The sequence below is a fragment of the Plecotus auritus genome (assembly GCF_963455305.1).
Source record: "Plecotus auritus genome assembly, chromosome: 10".
Classification (NCBI taxonomy): Eukaryota; Metazoa; Chordata; class Mammalia; order Chiroptera; family Vespertilionidae; genus Plecotus; species Plecotus auritus.
The window spans coordinates 5942003-5957172 of NC_137785.1; the positions used below are offsets into that span (position 1 = coordinate 5942003).

The 15170-nt window shown below is 43.4% G+C and overlaps 1 protein-coding gene across 3 annotated transcripts; it reads left to right on the forward strand.

Moving 5' to 3' along the window:
* The first annotated feature begins 625 nt into the window (after nt 1-625).
* Nucleotides 626-14030, forward strand: LOC308235206 (uncharacterized protein). 3 transcript variants are annotated; one of them, XM_080643986.1, is made up of 7 exons: nt 640-802; nt 2345-2420; nt 3378-3521; nt 3749-4401; nt 5472-5598; nt 9214-9287; nt 10633-14001. In XM_080643986.1, exons 5-7 carry the CDS (start codon nt 5565-5567, stop codon nt 12487-12489), a joined length of 1965 nt encoding a protein of 654 aa, XP_080500112.1. In that variant the 5' UTR covers nt 640-802; nt 2345-2420; nt 3378-3521; nt 3749-4401; nt 5472-5564; the 3' UTR covers nt 12490-14001. The 3 variants fall into 3 exon arrangements, with proteins under 3 accessions (XP_080500110.1, XP_080500111.1, XP_080500112.1); XM_080643984.1 differs by lacking the exon at nt 3749-4401 and having other exon boundaries at nt 626-802; XM_080643985.1 differs by lacking the exons at nt 2345-2420; nt 3749-4401 and having other exon boundaries at nt 638-802; nt 10633-14030.
* The last annotated feature ends 1140 nt before the right edge of the window (nt 14031-15170 follow it).

The window sequence follows — 15170 nt, forward strand, 5'->3', positions numbered from 1 at the left end:
CTCACTGAGGGTTTAAGGATCCAGGCAAATCGGAGGCAGAAAGTTTCTGGTTTCAAACGCAATCTGCCCGCCTTTTGAATTCTCTGTCACTTCACTGTGAGAATGTGTTACCGGCCTGTGAAGATCCTGGGAAAGACACCTCCTGGGACATCTGCAGCTGAAGGGCAGGCCAGCCAGTAGCTCTAAGCACAGCCTCTGGGATCTGGAAACTTCTGTGTGAATTCCAGATTCCTCCTCCCCTCTTTATGCTTTGCCACAGCTGCCATTTACTCGCTAGCACCCTCATAAAAGAACAGCCCCTCTGTCTGGGGAGCCTTGTGCCATCAAAGGGCACCTGGCCCTTTCCTCCCTTTAAAGAAGTAAAATAAACGCCCTCTCTCTGCTCCTGTCTCTTCTCTCCCTTGTGAATCCTTTCACAGCCGCGTCTCCAGCCAAACCCCCAACAATGACGTGGGAACTCCACCAGGAAGGGCTGTCCCTGTGGGAGGAGGTGAGGGAACCAGGGCTGCCCCCTTGGTCCTGCCCCGCCCTCCCTCCCTCTGTCCCTGCACAGGCCTGGCCCCTCCCCCACCGCGGAGTCACTCAGCTCAGGCTCTGGCCCCGCCCATCCCGCAGGGAGGAGCATGCGCAGTTTCTTGCAGACGCTGAAGCGGCTGTGGAGAGGAAGGTGGCGGTTCCCCCTGAGGAGGTGTTTGTGCTTTAAAGCTGCTGCTCTCCGTCCTCCTCCCAGCAGGGAAGGCTGAGGGGCGCTGCAGGCGCTGAAGTCCTTGTTGAGGTCCCCGCCCCGGAGCCCCTCACGGCGGTGAGTCCGCGTCCCGGGAGGCTGCGCAGTGGAGGCGCCGCGTTCCTTTGGGCGGAAACTGAGGCCCCGGCCCGCGGTCTGTCCGCCTTTGGCTGTGGGCCACCGCCTGCCGCGCGGTTTTCCTGGTGAAAACCATTCCCGGGGCCGCCGGTCCTCCCCGCGGGGCTGAAAGTCTGGGTCAGTGGGTTCCCGCCCTTTGCGCCCCTCCCCCCGCCCGGCGCTTTCCGCCCAAAGAGCCCGGATGGCTCCCCGGCCTGGGGGTCTGCTCCCCGCCTTCCTAGGCCCACCCCCATTAATAAGGGGTCTGAATGCTAGGGGAGCACAGTTCCCATGGGGTGGGGCTCAGGGGGAAGAACGCGGTGCCCCCATAAGAGGTGACCTGCCCGCAGGGAGGGGCTTTGTGGGAGCGGTGACTGCGGGGGGCGGGGAACCGGGCTGGGGGGGTCAGGAGAGGGAGTGAGAGAGACAGACACGTGGGAGGCAGAAAGGGCAGTGAGGGGCCCACAGAGAGGGGCCCATAGGGGGTGTGGGAGGGACTGGACGGTGACGGTAGGAGTGAGGGGGTAACTCGGGAAAGGAGCCTGAGGAGGAAGGAAGTGGGGAAATAAGGAGGAGGGGGAGCCCAGAGAGAGGAGGGGGAGCCCAGAGAGAGGAGGGGGAGCTGAGAGGGAGAGGGTCCTGGTGAGCAGAAGTGGGGGCCACACAGGAGGAGGCAGGTCAGACAGAGACACTGGTTCAGAGGAGAAGGGTTGGGGGAGCGAGTGCAGGGACAGAAAGGGGGGCTCAGGGATGAGGGGGCAGAGGGGGAAGCAGCACGGAGTCAGCCAGCTGTGGGGAGCAGGAGAGACTGTAACAGGCAGCTAGGGGCCACGGGCGTGGGGAGGGAAAGACGCAGACGTGTGTGGAGATGGGAGCAATCAGAGACCAGGAGAAAGAGCACCTGAAGGGAAATAGGTTTCAGGAGGTTCATGGTCCAGGTGTAGGGACAGACAGAGAGAAAAGGGGGGAAAGAGCAGGGGGCGGGGGTGGGGGGAGTGGGGGGGTGGGCGGGACACAGGAAAGGACCGCAGTGGAGAGAAAGGGAACAGGGAGACACAGACAGATCCATAGACAGAAATACATAGTCGTGGGAGGAGGGGAACCCTGCTCTGGGTGAGAGGTGAGCTTATAGGGTGTGGATGGTTAAGGTGTGATATATTGGCTCCTCACTTTATGTGTGTGCGTGTATCTGTGTGTGTATACTTACATATATACACACACTGAGTGGCCAGATTATTATGATCTCTGAACACTTATATATAACATACACACACACACACACACTAGAGGTCTGTTGCAGGAAGAGATTTGTGCAATAGGCCTTCCTTCCCTTGGCTTCCCGCACCGGTTTTCCTCCTGCACCCGGGACCCAGGCCTTCACTCTGGCCAGAGTCTGCCATTTTCATCTTTGCTTCAGACTCCTTAGTCTGCAGTCTTACTCTTCCATGAGGCTGGAGTGCCACTCCTGTAGATTCCTTCACCCCGCCCTCCCTCTCATTTCAGGAGCCACTCCCCACCTGAGCAGCTGGGCGCAGCCATCTTTGTCCTTCTAATTTGCATAATCTCTCCTGATTTGCTGGTGGGTACTGTGGACTGATGGTCAGTTTGCATGTTGCCAAGTTTTGCGCAGCGGGGGGTGCAGCTGGGTCTGAGGCCCACATGAATGGGGCAGGGACTTGACTCTGGGTCCCGTGGTGCGCCCCAGACTCTGACAGGAGGAAGGTTTTTATATACATTTTACTAATTTTCTTTCATCTCTGACACTTCTATTATAGAGAAAGGGCAAATAGCAATATTAAATTATTTCCTCTAATTAATCTCCTTTTAACATGGCGCAAATTTTGTGCACTGGGCCACTAGTTTTATAATAATTTGCTTCCAATTGCAACCCGTAGTCACTCAGAGGGGAGAGACTTGTCTGTTGGTCATCGATCCCTTGTCATTTCCTGGGATGGCAAAGAGGAGGTGACCTGTGTCTGTCACCACCTGGTGCTTTTTCAAGGAATATTAGAAGCCTTACCTTTGTTGCTGTGGTGTTTTGTTTGTGTGTGTATGTGTGTGTTACTTCCATGGATTTACTTTTTCTATGTGTGACACTTAATTTATTATTTAAAAACATCCTGAGATAAATCCTCTGGGTCTTCTCAGATCCCCTGAGGAGCTTTAAGAAATGCCCTCAGGTGCCCTTTCCCCCATGGAGGTGGACAGCTGCTCTGGGTGGGGCATCATTGGTTACTGAGGGGCTCCAGGTGATGGGAAGGTGAGGACAGGGATTAGTAGGAGGCTTGGAATATGTCTTTGTGAGAGTGGGGAGTAGGCTTTGTTCAGGGGAGGTAAGGGGGTGCTCTGTTTGATTTGTGGGGTCAGGACAGCAGCTCACGTTCTCATTTCTGTAGGAGTTTGTGGATGTCTTTGGGAGGAGAGACACATAAAAACGAAATAAAACCCCTCCCAGTGTGGTCTCCATGTAGGAGCTCATTGTTCCTGACTCTCCTGTGAACAAGGACAGGAGGGGTGGCCTTTTCCCCATTTCCAGGTTCTTCTGACTGAGTGTGAGGGGAGCTGATTGACAGGCTGTGCAGTCACATTTGAAGGCACATTCTGTGACTTCTCAACATATTATCATCTGAGAAAGTAACCCAGACCCCATCAGGACCAGAACCACATGGCTGCTTCTCAGGTAAAAGATGTGTCCTCTGTCAGAGGCTAAGTTCGTTTTCCTCTAACATCTGGTGATTTATCTCTCTATTTCTGATGTCCTTGACTTTGCAGGTTGTTTTTCTTTCCTTATTTAATTACTTTATTCATTATAGTCAATGTCAGCAGTTTCTATATTTCTCTCTTTTTCTGTGTGTTTTTCTTCTCTTTTCTTATCTCTATTTTGAAATATGTTTTTATTGATTTCAGAATGGAAAGGAGAGGAACACAGAGATAGAAACATCAATTAGGTTGGAGAATCATGGATCAGCTGCCTCCTGCACCCCACCCTGCAAGGGGTATGGAGTCTGAATCCTAGCATGTGCCCTGACCAGGAATCTAAGCCTGCCCTCCTGGTTCATAGGTCAACCCTCTACATTTCAGCCCCACTGGCTGGGTTATAATTCCCTCCTTTGTGCCAGAGCCTTGTCTGTATTCATTTTGTCACCCTCCCCAGGTCAGGAAGCATTCCCATCTTTAATTAGTGATTTTCAACTACTCAAAATGTCCCTTTTGGGACAGATCAAATTTGGAAGGCAGCCATCTCTAATATCCCTACAATATATCTCTCTACTAATAATACATACAATTTTTGATAGAAATGTACTAGTAAGAAAAATTAGTTACCCCAGGCTGGTGTGGATCAGTGGTGGAGGGTTTGATTCCTGGTCCAGGGCAAGTAGCTCCTGTGTACCTGTGGTAGGCAGCCAATCCATGTGTCTCTGTCTCTCTTCAAATTGATGTCTCTTTCTCTCTCTCTCACTCACTCTCCATTTCCTTTTTTTCCCTCTATCTCCCTGCCTTCCACTCTTGAAAAATCAATGGAATATATCTCCCCCGCGGAGGATTTATAACCTCAAACAGTAGGTCTAACTTGTTTTATATCATTAAGTTTCTATCCGTATTGTGTTTATAAAACACAAAGGGGATCTTACACAAATAGATTCATGAGATTTACCCAGTCACTAAACCATCTTGATTTCATAATTGTAAAATGTGTCTCTGTGCCTAAACTGTTAACATTATTTCAGGTATTTTTTCTTTGTTTTTTGTTTTCTTTTTCAAGTATATTTGTATAGATTTCAGAGAGGAAGAGAGAGGTAGAGAGAGATAAAAATGTAAATGACGAGAGAGAATCATTGACCGGCTGCCTCCTGCACACCTCACACTGGCGATTGAGCCTGCAACGTGTTTGATCCCAGACTGGGAATTGAATCAGTGACCTCTTGGTGCATGGGTTAGCACGGAACAGTGAACCACACCAGCTGGACCAGGCAGAATAATCCTATTCTAGGATTACTCCTAGTAAATTTCCAACTAGGATTGTGGTTCCTATGTGTCCTATTCCAGGAGCACTGATTCCATTAACAAACACTTTAGTTCAAAGTTCTGTATGAATATTTTATGTGTTTTCACTTTCTCTGTATTCAGAAGTATGGCACATGGATCGAAAACATTGACATTACAAGTAAAAGTGAGCTTGTTACGCTTGTGGAAATACAGGCCACATCTCAGAACCTAGATCAGAATCTATATTTTTACAGAAGTTCATTTCCTTGTGGTCTGCTTTACACTTGAGAAGAAGTTCATATGCTTCCAACTCAGCATGACATTTCCTGCTGAGAAATATACACCACTAACCCTGAACGATGCAAACACAGCACTCAGAAATCCATATGCCTGTGTCCACGCTTTAATTTCAAAGTTTATTTTCCTGTAAAGTAAAATCTGTACTATGGATTTGTGGACATGTGTCAACCTCATGTGTCAGTGTTAGAAAACATATCAGAGAATGTTACTGGGGCAAAGTGTTCTTACTGGATAATTCAGGATACCCCCTCAGTCAAAATTTCTTCTCCTAACACTGTTTTCATGTTGGGTGACATTATGAACACTTCTGGTGGCCTCTTAGGAACTATGTCTTTTCTTTCAGGGACCGTTGACCTTCACAGATGTGGCCATAGATTTCTCTCAGGAGGAGTGGGAATGCCTGGACCCAGCTCAGCGGAACTTGTACCTGGATGTGATGTTGGAGAACTACAGCAACCTGGCCTCCGTGGGTGAGGATGACTTCCTTCCCAGTTCCTACTCCACCCACAGGGTTTTGTTTCCTTTATTATTTTAACATCTCTAGGGGCTTCTGCTTTCTATGGTAGATTCTTGTTCTTGAGGAACAAATTGGGCCCTAGCTGGTTTGGCTCAGTGGAGAGAGCACCGGTCTGCAGACTGAAAGATCCCAGGTTTGATTCTGGTCAAGGGCCAATGCCAGGGTTGCTGGCTTGCTCCCAAGTAGGGGGCGTGCAGGAGATATCCTATCAATGATTCTCATCGTTGATGTTACACTCTTCTCTCCCTCTCACTTCCTCTCTGAAAGCAATAAAAATATATATTTTTTTAAAATAGGAACAAATTGGGGTCCTTGGAATAGAAAAGAAAGGCTTTGTGTTGTATGTGAATTAGGAAGTCAGTGTTTGCACACATTAGATGTTGTGTACACTAATTAAGGTACTACCAGAAAAATAATGCTTTAGAAAATCATTTTCTAGAATAATCTATTCTACCATGTCTTCTGACCAGAGGACAACCTGGATTGGAAATGGCAAAGCCTCTATCAAAATTCACACTTCATTTTCTTTTATTACTATTTTTTAAATTTCTTTATTTTTAAAAACGGATTTTTAAAAGATATATATCCTATATTTTTTTTACAGAGAGGAAGGGAGAGGGATAAAGAGTTGGAAACATCGATGAGAGAGAAACATTGATCAGCTGCCTCCTGCACACCCCCTACTGGGGATGTGCCCACAACCAAGGTAAATGCCCTTGTCCGGAATCGAACCTGGGACCCTTTAGTCCAAAGGCCGACGCTCTATCCACTGAGCTAAATAGGTTAGGGCTAAAATTTCTTTATTGATTAAGGTATTACATGTATGTCCTTATCCCCCAATTATCTCGCAACCCCCCCCACTCTTGTCTCCACCTTCTGCCCTTACCTCCCCCCCACTGTCCTCATCCATAGGTGTATGATTTTTGTCCAGTCTCTTCCTGAACCCCCCCATACCCTTTTCCCCCTGAGAATTATCAGTCTACTCCCTTTCTATGCCCCTGATTGTATTATATTCAACAGATTATTCTGTTCCTCAGGTTTTTAATTCACTTGATTTTTAGGTTCACTTGTTGATAGGTATGTATTTTTTGTTCATAATTTTTATCTTTGTTTTTTTTCTTCTTCCTCTACTTTAAGAATACATTTCAGCATTTCTTTTCTTTTTTTTAAAATATATTTTATTGATTTTTTACAGAGAGGAAGGGAGAGGGATAGAGAGTTAGAAACATCGATGAGAGAGAAACATCGATCAGCTGCCTCCTGCACACTCCCCACCGGGTATGTGCCTGCAACCAAGGTACATGCCCTTGACCGGAATCGAACCTGGGACCCTTGAGTCTGCAGGCCGACGCTCTATCCACTGAGCCAAACCGGTTAGGGCTCAGCATTTCATATAATACTGGTTTGGCAATGAAGAACTCCTTTAGCTATTTCTTGTCTGTGAAGCTCTTTATCTGACCTTCAATTCTGAATGATAGCTTTGCTGGGTAGAGTAATCTTGGTTGTAGGTTCTTGCTATTCATCACTTTGTATATTTCTTGCCACTCCCTTCTGGCCTGCATAGTTTCTGTTGAGAAATCAGGTGACAATCGTATGGGTGCTCCCTTGTAGGTAACTAACTGTTTTTCTCTTGCTGCTTTCAAGATTCTCTCTTTGTCTTTTGCCCTTGGCATTTTAATTATGATGTGTCTTGGTGTGGTCCTCTTTGGATTCCTTTTTACAGTTCTGCGCTTCCTGGACTTGTAAGTCTATTTCTTTAACCAAGTCGGGGAAGTTTTCGGTCATTATTTCTTCAAATAGGTTTTCAGTATCTTGCTCTCTCTCTTCTTCTGGCACCCCCATAATTCTGATGTTGGTACGCTTGAAGTTGTCCCATAAGCTTCTTACACTATCTTCAACTTTTTGGATTTTTTTTTCTTTTTGCTTTTTTGGTTGAGTGTTTTTTGCTTCTTTGTATTTCAATTCTTTGACTTGATTTTTGTGTTCCTCTAGTCTGTTGTTGGGTCTCTGTATAATATTTTTTATTTCAGTCACTGGGAAAAGTTTGGTGCTGGAGATAGCCTTATAGGATTAGACTTGCCAAATTGCAAAAGCCTCTGTGCTCAGCTTGGATGGGGTGGAGTCTCAGGGCGGAGCAGACAGTCTTGGCTTCCTGTCAGCCTTGCCCTTCCGCGCGCGCCCCCCCAGACCTCTGCCTTCACCGGCTCCCGAGTCTCAGCCCGAGAGTCCAGATTCCCCCCGCAGGAGCGTGGGTCCCCAGGGGCTCGCCTGGAACTGGGGCTCAGTGCAGTCAGAACTGGGGCTCAGTGCAGTCAGGAGCTTCCGACTCCCTTCTGCTAGGGAAAGCCTGTGGCAACCTCCACAGTCTATGTGCACACTGGCGTGCGTGCCTCCAGACTCCTGCCCACCGTGGCTCCCCCGGGTCTCCGAGTGCCTTTCTCTCTACCTGACAGTGCAGACTCCCCTGTATGAGCCTGGATCCACGGGGTTTCGCCCGGAACTGGGGTTCAGTGCAGTCGGGGGCTTCCTTCCCCCTCCTGCCAGAGAAAGTCAGCCAGGCTCTCAGCCACCTTTCCTCTCTGCATGCACAAAGACCCTTTGCCGTACCTCCAATTCTCTGTGAGCTTTTCTCTTTCCTTCTAGTTGTAGAATTTCCACTCAGCCAGCTTTCCTGTGGTTCTGGATGGTGTCCGTTCTGTCTTTTAGTTGTAGTTTTGAAATTGTGCGAGGCAGCAGTTTAGGTGCTTACCTATGCCGCCATCTTGGTTTATCCTCTGCCATTCTTTTTGAGATAATTAATATATTTCCATTAATGTATTGCCAGTTTGATTATATTTATGTTGTTTTCCCGATGGTATACTTTTCTTTCTTTCTTTATCATAACTTGATATCTTTTGTGTAGATTTATGAATTGTAAAATAGCAGGCTTTTGTACAGGCTTTCTATTGGAAGAAATAAATAATAACCATCAATGGAACAAATTCTACTGTCGGTCAACACTGCTTTCAGTGTCTCTAATATTGGTTCCATTGTCTGCTTAATTTCCAAGTTGGATATGTTCTCTGTTTTCTTCTCAGGCACATGATATATTTTCAGGGTTGATATTCATCTTCAGTAGCTCAGTCTTTGTGGTGCTCAAACAATTTCTCATTGTTTCTTTGTAGCAGCCACTGCAGGGCACTCACACCCTTTACTGCCATTCTGTTCACACTCTGTGTCATGCACAACAGATGCTTGTTATTCAGGATGCTTCAAAACAGGGAGATCATTGAACATGCACTTCCCTCATCTCTCTCTCTCTCTTTCTCTCCAGTGAAGAAACTGGGAATTGGGAGTGTTTTTATAATATGGCCATTGTGTGCCAGGGGGTTTGAGCAGGTATCATTGGCAAATGTGAGCTACTCTTTGTCCCTCCTTGATGTGAATTTTCCTCATGGTACCTATATTGAGCTTTTGATGAATCCTTCACTGGCTCTTGGAATACTCAAAAATCATTTGGCCTATAGTTGCTGGTAATTTCAACGCACACTCTCGTGAATGTCAAAACTGAAAATTTATTTTCTTTCAGCTATTTCCTCTGAAGGTAACCAGGTCTTTATGCCAAAGTCCAGAATACAAGATTTATTCTCTGAAAAAATACTGGTAAGATATCAAAGTTGTCACTTTGATAATGTACACTTAATGAAAGCCTTGGAATTTCAGAAGAGTGTGATGAGAAGAGAGGGAATTAATATAAACAAAACTAATGTGGAACAGCTATCATAATAAAATTGTTGTTACCTATATAGTTCAAGTGTAGTATGCATTTGGGCAACCTACGATTTATTTATTTATTTATTTATTTATTTATTTAAAAAATTTATTTGTTTTTTTACAGAGAGGAAGGGACAGGGATAGAGAATTAGAAACACCGATGAGAGAGAAACATCAATCAGTTGCCTCCTGCACCCCCCCTACTGGGGATGTGCCCGCAACCAAGGTACATGCCCTTGACCGGAATCAAACCTGGGACCCTTCAGTCCGCAGGCCTACGCTCTATCCACTGAGCCAAACCGGTTAGGGCGAAACCTCCGATTTTAAAGTCAGTTCCATTGGCAGATCAGTGTGTTTCTGCACGTGAATATTGAAAACAACTTTTTACTGTTATGCATTCTTGGAAAGGAAATCTGGAAAAACTAGTAATTCACATAGTCTGCAGTGTAAATAATCCTTTGAATTGTTTAAAATATAGGGTGGGATTATGCTTTCATGCAATGGTTTCTTAAATGTAGATATTTATAATGTACCTATAAAATTTAAATGTACTCAATTTGGGAATCTTAATATTATTATTACTTTTATGTATATTTTTATTAAATTCAGAGAGATAGTGGGAGAGAGAGAAACACCAATGATAAGAGAGAATCATTGATTGGCTGCCTCCTTCATGTCCACCATGAGGATTAAACCTGCCACCTGAGCATGTGCCCTGGATTGGAATTGAACCCGGGACCGTTTATTACTCAGGGAAATGCTCTGTCCACTGATCCAATGCGGCTAGGGCTTTTATTTTATTTTTTATTAAAAAAATATTTTTATTGATTTTAGATAGGAAGGTAGAGGGAGAGAGAGGCAAACATCAATGATTAGAGACAGTCATTACTTTGCTGCCTCCTGCTTTCCTCTTACTGGGGACCGATCCTGAAACCTGGGCTTGTGACCTGACCTGGAATGGAAGCACAGCCATCTTGTTCATACATCGAAGCTCAACCAATGAGCCACGGTGGCTGGGAAATTTAGCAATCTTTTAAATAAGGATTCATTTTTCTTCCTCTGACAATGCTTTGTATTTATTTTTTGTGCACAATTTTAATAAATTTGGAAAGCTTTTTTTATACAACCATCTTCATTTAATGAGTATCACAAAATGGTAGTTATGGAACATGTGTACATGTTTAATGAAATTATAACTGTCACTAAAGGACTTTCTATCTCCTATTACTACCAGAGTACATATAATGGAGACAAAAGTTATCAATGGTATGAACATTGGAAAAACTTTAAGCAAGAGTCATATCTTAATCATCATTGGAGAAGCGAGCTTGCAGAGAAACATTATAAAAATGGAAAAGTCTTTGACCCAAGCTCCAATCACAACATATGTCAGGTTATTCCTATTGAGAAGAAGACACACAAAGGAAGTAAAAGTGTCCAATCTTTTCAGCAGTCTTCAAATTACACTGAACAAGAGAATATTCATCCTGGGGAGGAGACTTACAAATGGAATCCTTGTGATAGAATACCTAGTCAAATACTCAATCTAAATAAAATGAAAAAAATCCATAATGGAGGAAAACCTTTTAAATGTAAAGATTCTGGTAAAACATCTAATTGGCCTTCAGGTTCTACTCTAAATCAGAAAATTCATACTGGAGAGAAGCCTTACAAATGTATAGCATGTGGCAAAACCTTTAAATGTCATTCATCTCTTATTGTACATAAGGGAAGAATTCATACTATTGCAAAATTTTACAAACTCAGGGAAAATGGAAAAGGCTTTAGTCAGTCCTCAAGACATACTCAACATCATAGAAATGATATGGGAGAAAAGTCTTATATATGTTCAGAATGTGACAAAGCCTTTACCTGGCCCTCAACCCTTAGTATTCATCGGAGAATTCACACTGGAGAGAAACCTTATGAATGTAATGAATGTGGCAAAGCCTTTAACCAGTCCTCACAACTTATTTATCATCAGAGAGTTCATATTGGCCAGAAGCCTCATAAATGTAGAGTATGTGGCAAAGCCTTCACTGCGTTATCAACCCTTACTATCCACCAGAAAGTTCACACTGACCAGAAGCCTTATAAATGTGGAGAATGTGGCAAATCCTTCGGTAGAACATCACACCTTTCTTATCATCAGAGAATTCATACTGGAGAGAAACCTTATCAATGTAGAGAATGTGGAAAAGCCTTTAGAATTTCCTCACACCTTGCTTATCATCAGAGAGTTCACACCGGAGAAAAGCCTTATCAATGTACAGAATGTGGCAAAACCTTTAGATGGTCCTCAGACTTTATTAAGCATCAGAGAGTTCATACTGGAGAGAAGCCTTATAAATGTGGAGAATGTGGCAAAGCCTGTAGATCATCCTCACACCTTGCTTATCATCAGAGAGTTCACACTGGAGAAAAGCCTTATCGATGTAGAGAATGTGGCAAAGCGTTTAGATGGTCCTCAGTCCTTACTAAGCATCAGAGTGTTCATACTGGAGAGAAGCCTTATAAATGTGCAGAATGTGGTAAAGCCTGTAGATCGTCCTCAGACCTTGCTTATCATCAGAGAGTTCACACTGTAGAGAAGCCTTATCAATGTAGAGAATGTGGCAAAGCATTTATATGTTCCTCACATCTTATTATCCATCAGAGAGTTCATACTGGAGAGAAACCTTATCATTGTAGAGTATGTGGAAAAGCCTTTAGAGTTTCCTCATACCTTGCTTATCATCAGAGAGTTCACACCGGAGAAAAGCCTTATCAATGTAGAGAATGTGGCAAAGCTTTTAGATGGTCCTCAGACCTTACCAATCATCAGAGAGTTCATACTGGAGAGAAGCCTTTTAAATGTGGAGAGTGTGGCAAAACCTATAGATCGTCCTCAGACCTTACTAAGCATCGGAGAGTTCACACCGGAGAAAAGCCTTATAAATGTAGAGAATGTGGTAAAGCCTTTGATGGAAACTCACAACTTAGTAAACATCAGACAGTTCACACTGCAGAGAAGCCTAATAAATGCAGAGAATGTGGCAAAGTCTTTCGCTACCCCTCAAACCTTATTAAGCATCAGAGAGTTCATACTTGAGAAAAGGCTTATACATGTAGACAATGTGGCAAATCCTTTGTAAACTCCTCATACCTTACTAAGCATGAGAGAGTTCATACTGGAGAAAAGCCTTATACATGTACAAAGTGGAACAAAGCTTTACTTCAGTGTGCCTGCTGCACCATACAGCAGAGTGTTCATACTTGAGAGAAGTCTTACAGATGTGCTTTGTGTCGTCAGTCCTTGATCATCTGTGAGTACTTAACTGAACATCACAGAATTCATACTGGAAAGAAAAATGTAAAAAAGCCTTTAAAAGTCACTCAGGTAGTATTGTATTTGAAAGACTTCATAAGAGAGAGACTGAACAAATGTAGAGAATAAGCTGGAGCCTTTACCCACAGCTCACAATTCACTGCACATCAGAGATTTTAATAGTGGAGGGACGCCTTACACTGTTACAAAATGTGAGAAAGCCTTAACCTGCGGTCAAACTCAAATCAACATTTCAGGAATCATTCTAAAGAAATGGCAGTAATGTAAAGTTTTCATCCGGAGATTTCTCTGTGGTTGAAACTTCATTGAAAATGATAAAATGAGTTCTTACAAATTATGTCAAAGTGTATGATCTCATTTAAATGTCATACAACATCTGATAATTATTACTGGATTGACATTCTGCTGTCATAAAGAATGTGAGAAAACTTACTCAGTATGCAACCCTGACTCAACATCAGTATTCACACTGGGGAGAAACTACAAATGTAAACAATGTACTAAAGTAATCAGCATCCGTAGCTTATTGTTCACATTGGAATTCATTCTAGAGCAGCTGTGGGCAAACTACGGCCCGTGGGCCGGATCCAGCTTGTTCGGCTGTTCTATCCGGCCCGCGGAGCCAAAAGAGCGGAGGGTTCTCTTGCTATCCCCTCCGCTCCTTCACCAGCAGCAGCGTTAACATGGCAATGTCAGGAAACACAGCCGCAGCTCCTTCTTCTGAGTGGGCAGATTTATATCCGCCCATTCAGTAGAAGGAACAACTTCTCAATCTTCCAGAGGCTCCTTGTAATGCCCGTGGACTCATCCCCCGACATCACCCTGGGAATGTGTAGACATGTTATCGTGTTGATGTAGGGAGACGCCCCTGGAGAGCACAGTATCAGAGCATTAGCTAAAAAGGAGACCAACAACACTGTTCCCACTGAAGTTGATGTTTTAAAGACCCAAAACCTTTCAATCCAGTCTACATTGCCATCTACATCTACGTCCCAGGCATAATTTGGAAGTTGCACTAAAGAAAATGTTTAATTTACTGTTCATACATTTTGTTCTTTTCTATTTGTTTTAGTTTTAAATTATTTTGTTATATTTAAGTTTAATTTGAAAGGCTTTTGTACCTTTCCTTTGTTAGGCAATTTTATTTTGCCTTTTCCATCTTTAATATAAGGTATGTTATTGTGCTATGATTCCTCCATTTTTTGAAGTTTCAAATTATAATAATTAGTGTTTACATTCTTCTTGTTAAAATGTTTGAAATGAATAAAACTATTGAAATAAAAAAAAGACCGAACCCTTTTATGTAATGATGTTTACTTTGAATTTATATTAGTTCACACAAACACTCCATCCATGCTTTTGTTCCGGCCCTCCGGTCCAGTTTAAGAACCCATTGTGGCCCTCAAGTCAAAAAGTTTGCCTACCCCTGTTCTAGAGGGAAACCTTAAATCTGAAGAATGTCGGAAATCATATACTTGGACCCACAGACTCAAGTCAGTATCAGCTATTGTAATTTTGTAGAAATTCTACATTCATGATATAGGAGAAAGGATTTTTGTTCAAAATGTACAGTTTACAAAACTCCAAGGGATTTATGCCTTAAAGAGATTTTAAAGATGTAAAAACTTTATCCAAGTATGTAATTGATTATGAATTTCAAAATATCACTGAATTCACACTAAGAGGTAGCCAAAATGCCTTTCAGGTATTGTTTTAAGTCAGGATGCTTATTAAACCGTGTCCTACAAACAAATGTATTTAGGGAATATTTATATACTTGAATATAGCAAAGAATTGATGTTCCCATATGTACAGTTATTTAGAGTGTTATCTCATTTATATTGAAATCATTTGAAGTCTTGAAAAGGAAATATTAATGTGATTGTAATCCCATATCACTTGATGCTGCTACGTTTTATTTCTGGTGTATGTGCGAGTGAAATCATGGGGTTGATTGTTTCTGCCTTAAAGATCCGTGAGCTGTTGTATATTATATGGACTTCACTTGTGTACACTTTCCCATGGAATATTGGATACATTCTAAGGCGCAGTATTTTCTTCTATTAGAGAATAATACTAAATCTTTTAAAATAGTTCTCCACTTTTGTAAATGGTGTCAACAATGTGACTTCCTTTTCTGTGCCACTGTGTTCAGCTGAAAACTTTTTGAGGGCATGTCAGTATGTGATTGTCACATTTAGGTGACTGGAACTACACTCAGGACGGTGCTGTCTGTGTAATAGAGTTTCCATAATTAAGAGGAATATTGCAATACCAGTGATGTTGTTGTACCCTAGATGCAGAACTGGCATGAACTCTGTATGTGGGAGAGGACACTTTTCCCAGGCAGCACTGCTGACTGAATCCGGAAAAATTAATTCTATTTCTTTCATTTCCTATTTTCTGTTTCTCTCTGGTTTTTCACTTTGTCTTCTAGGCTGCCA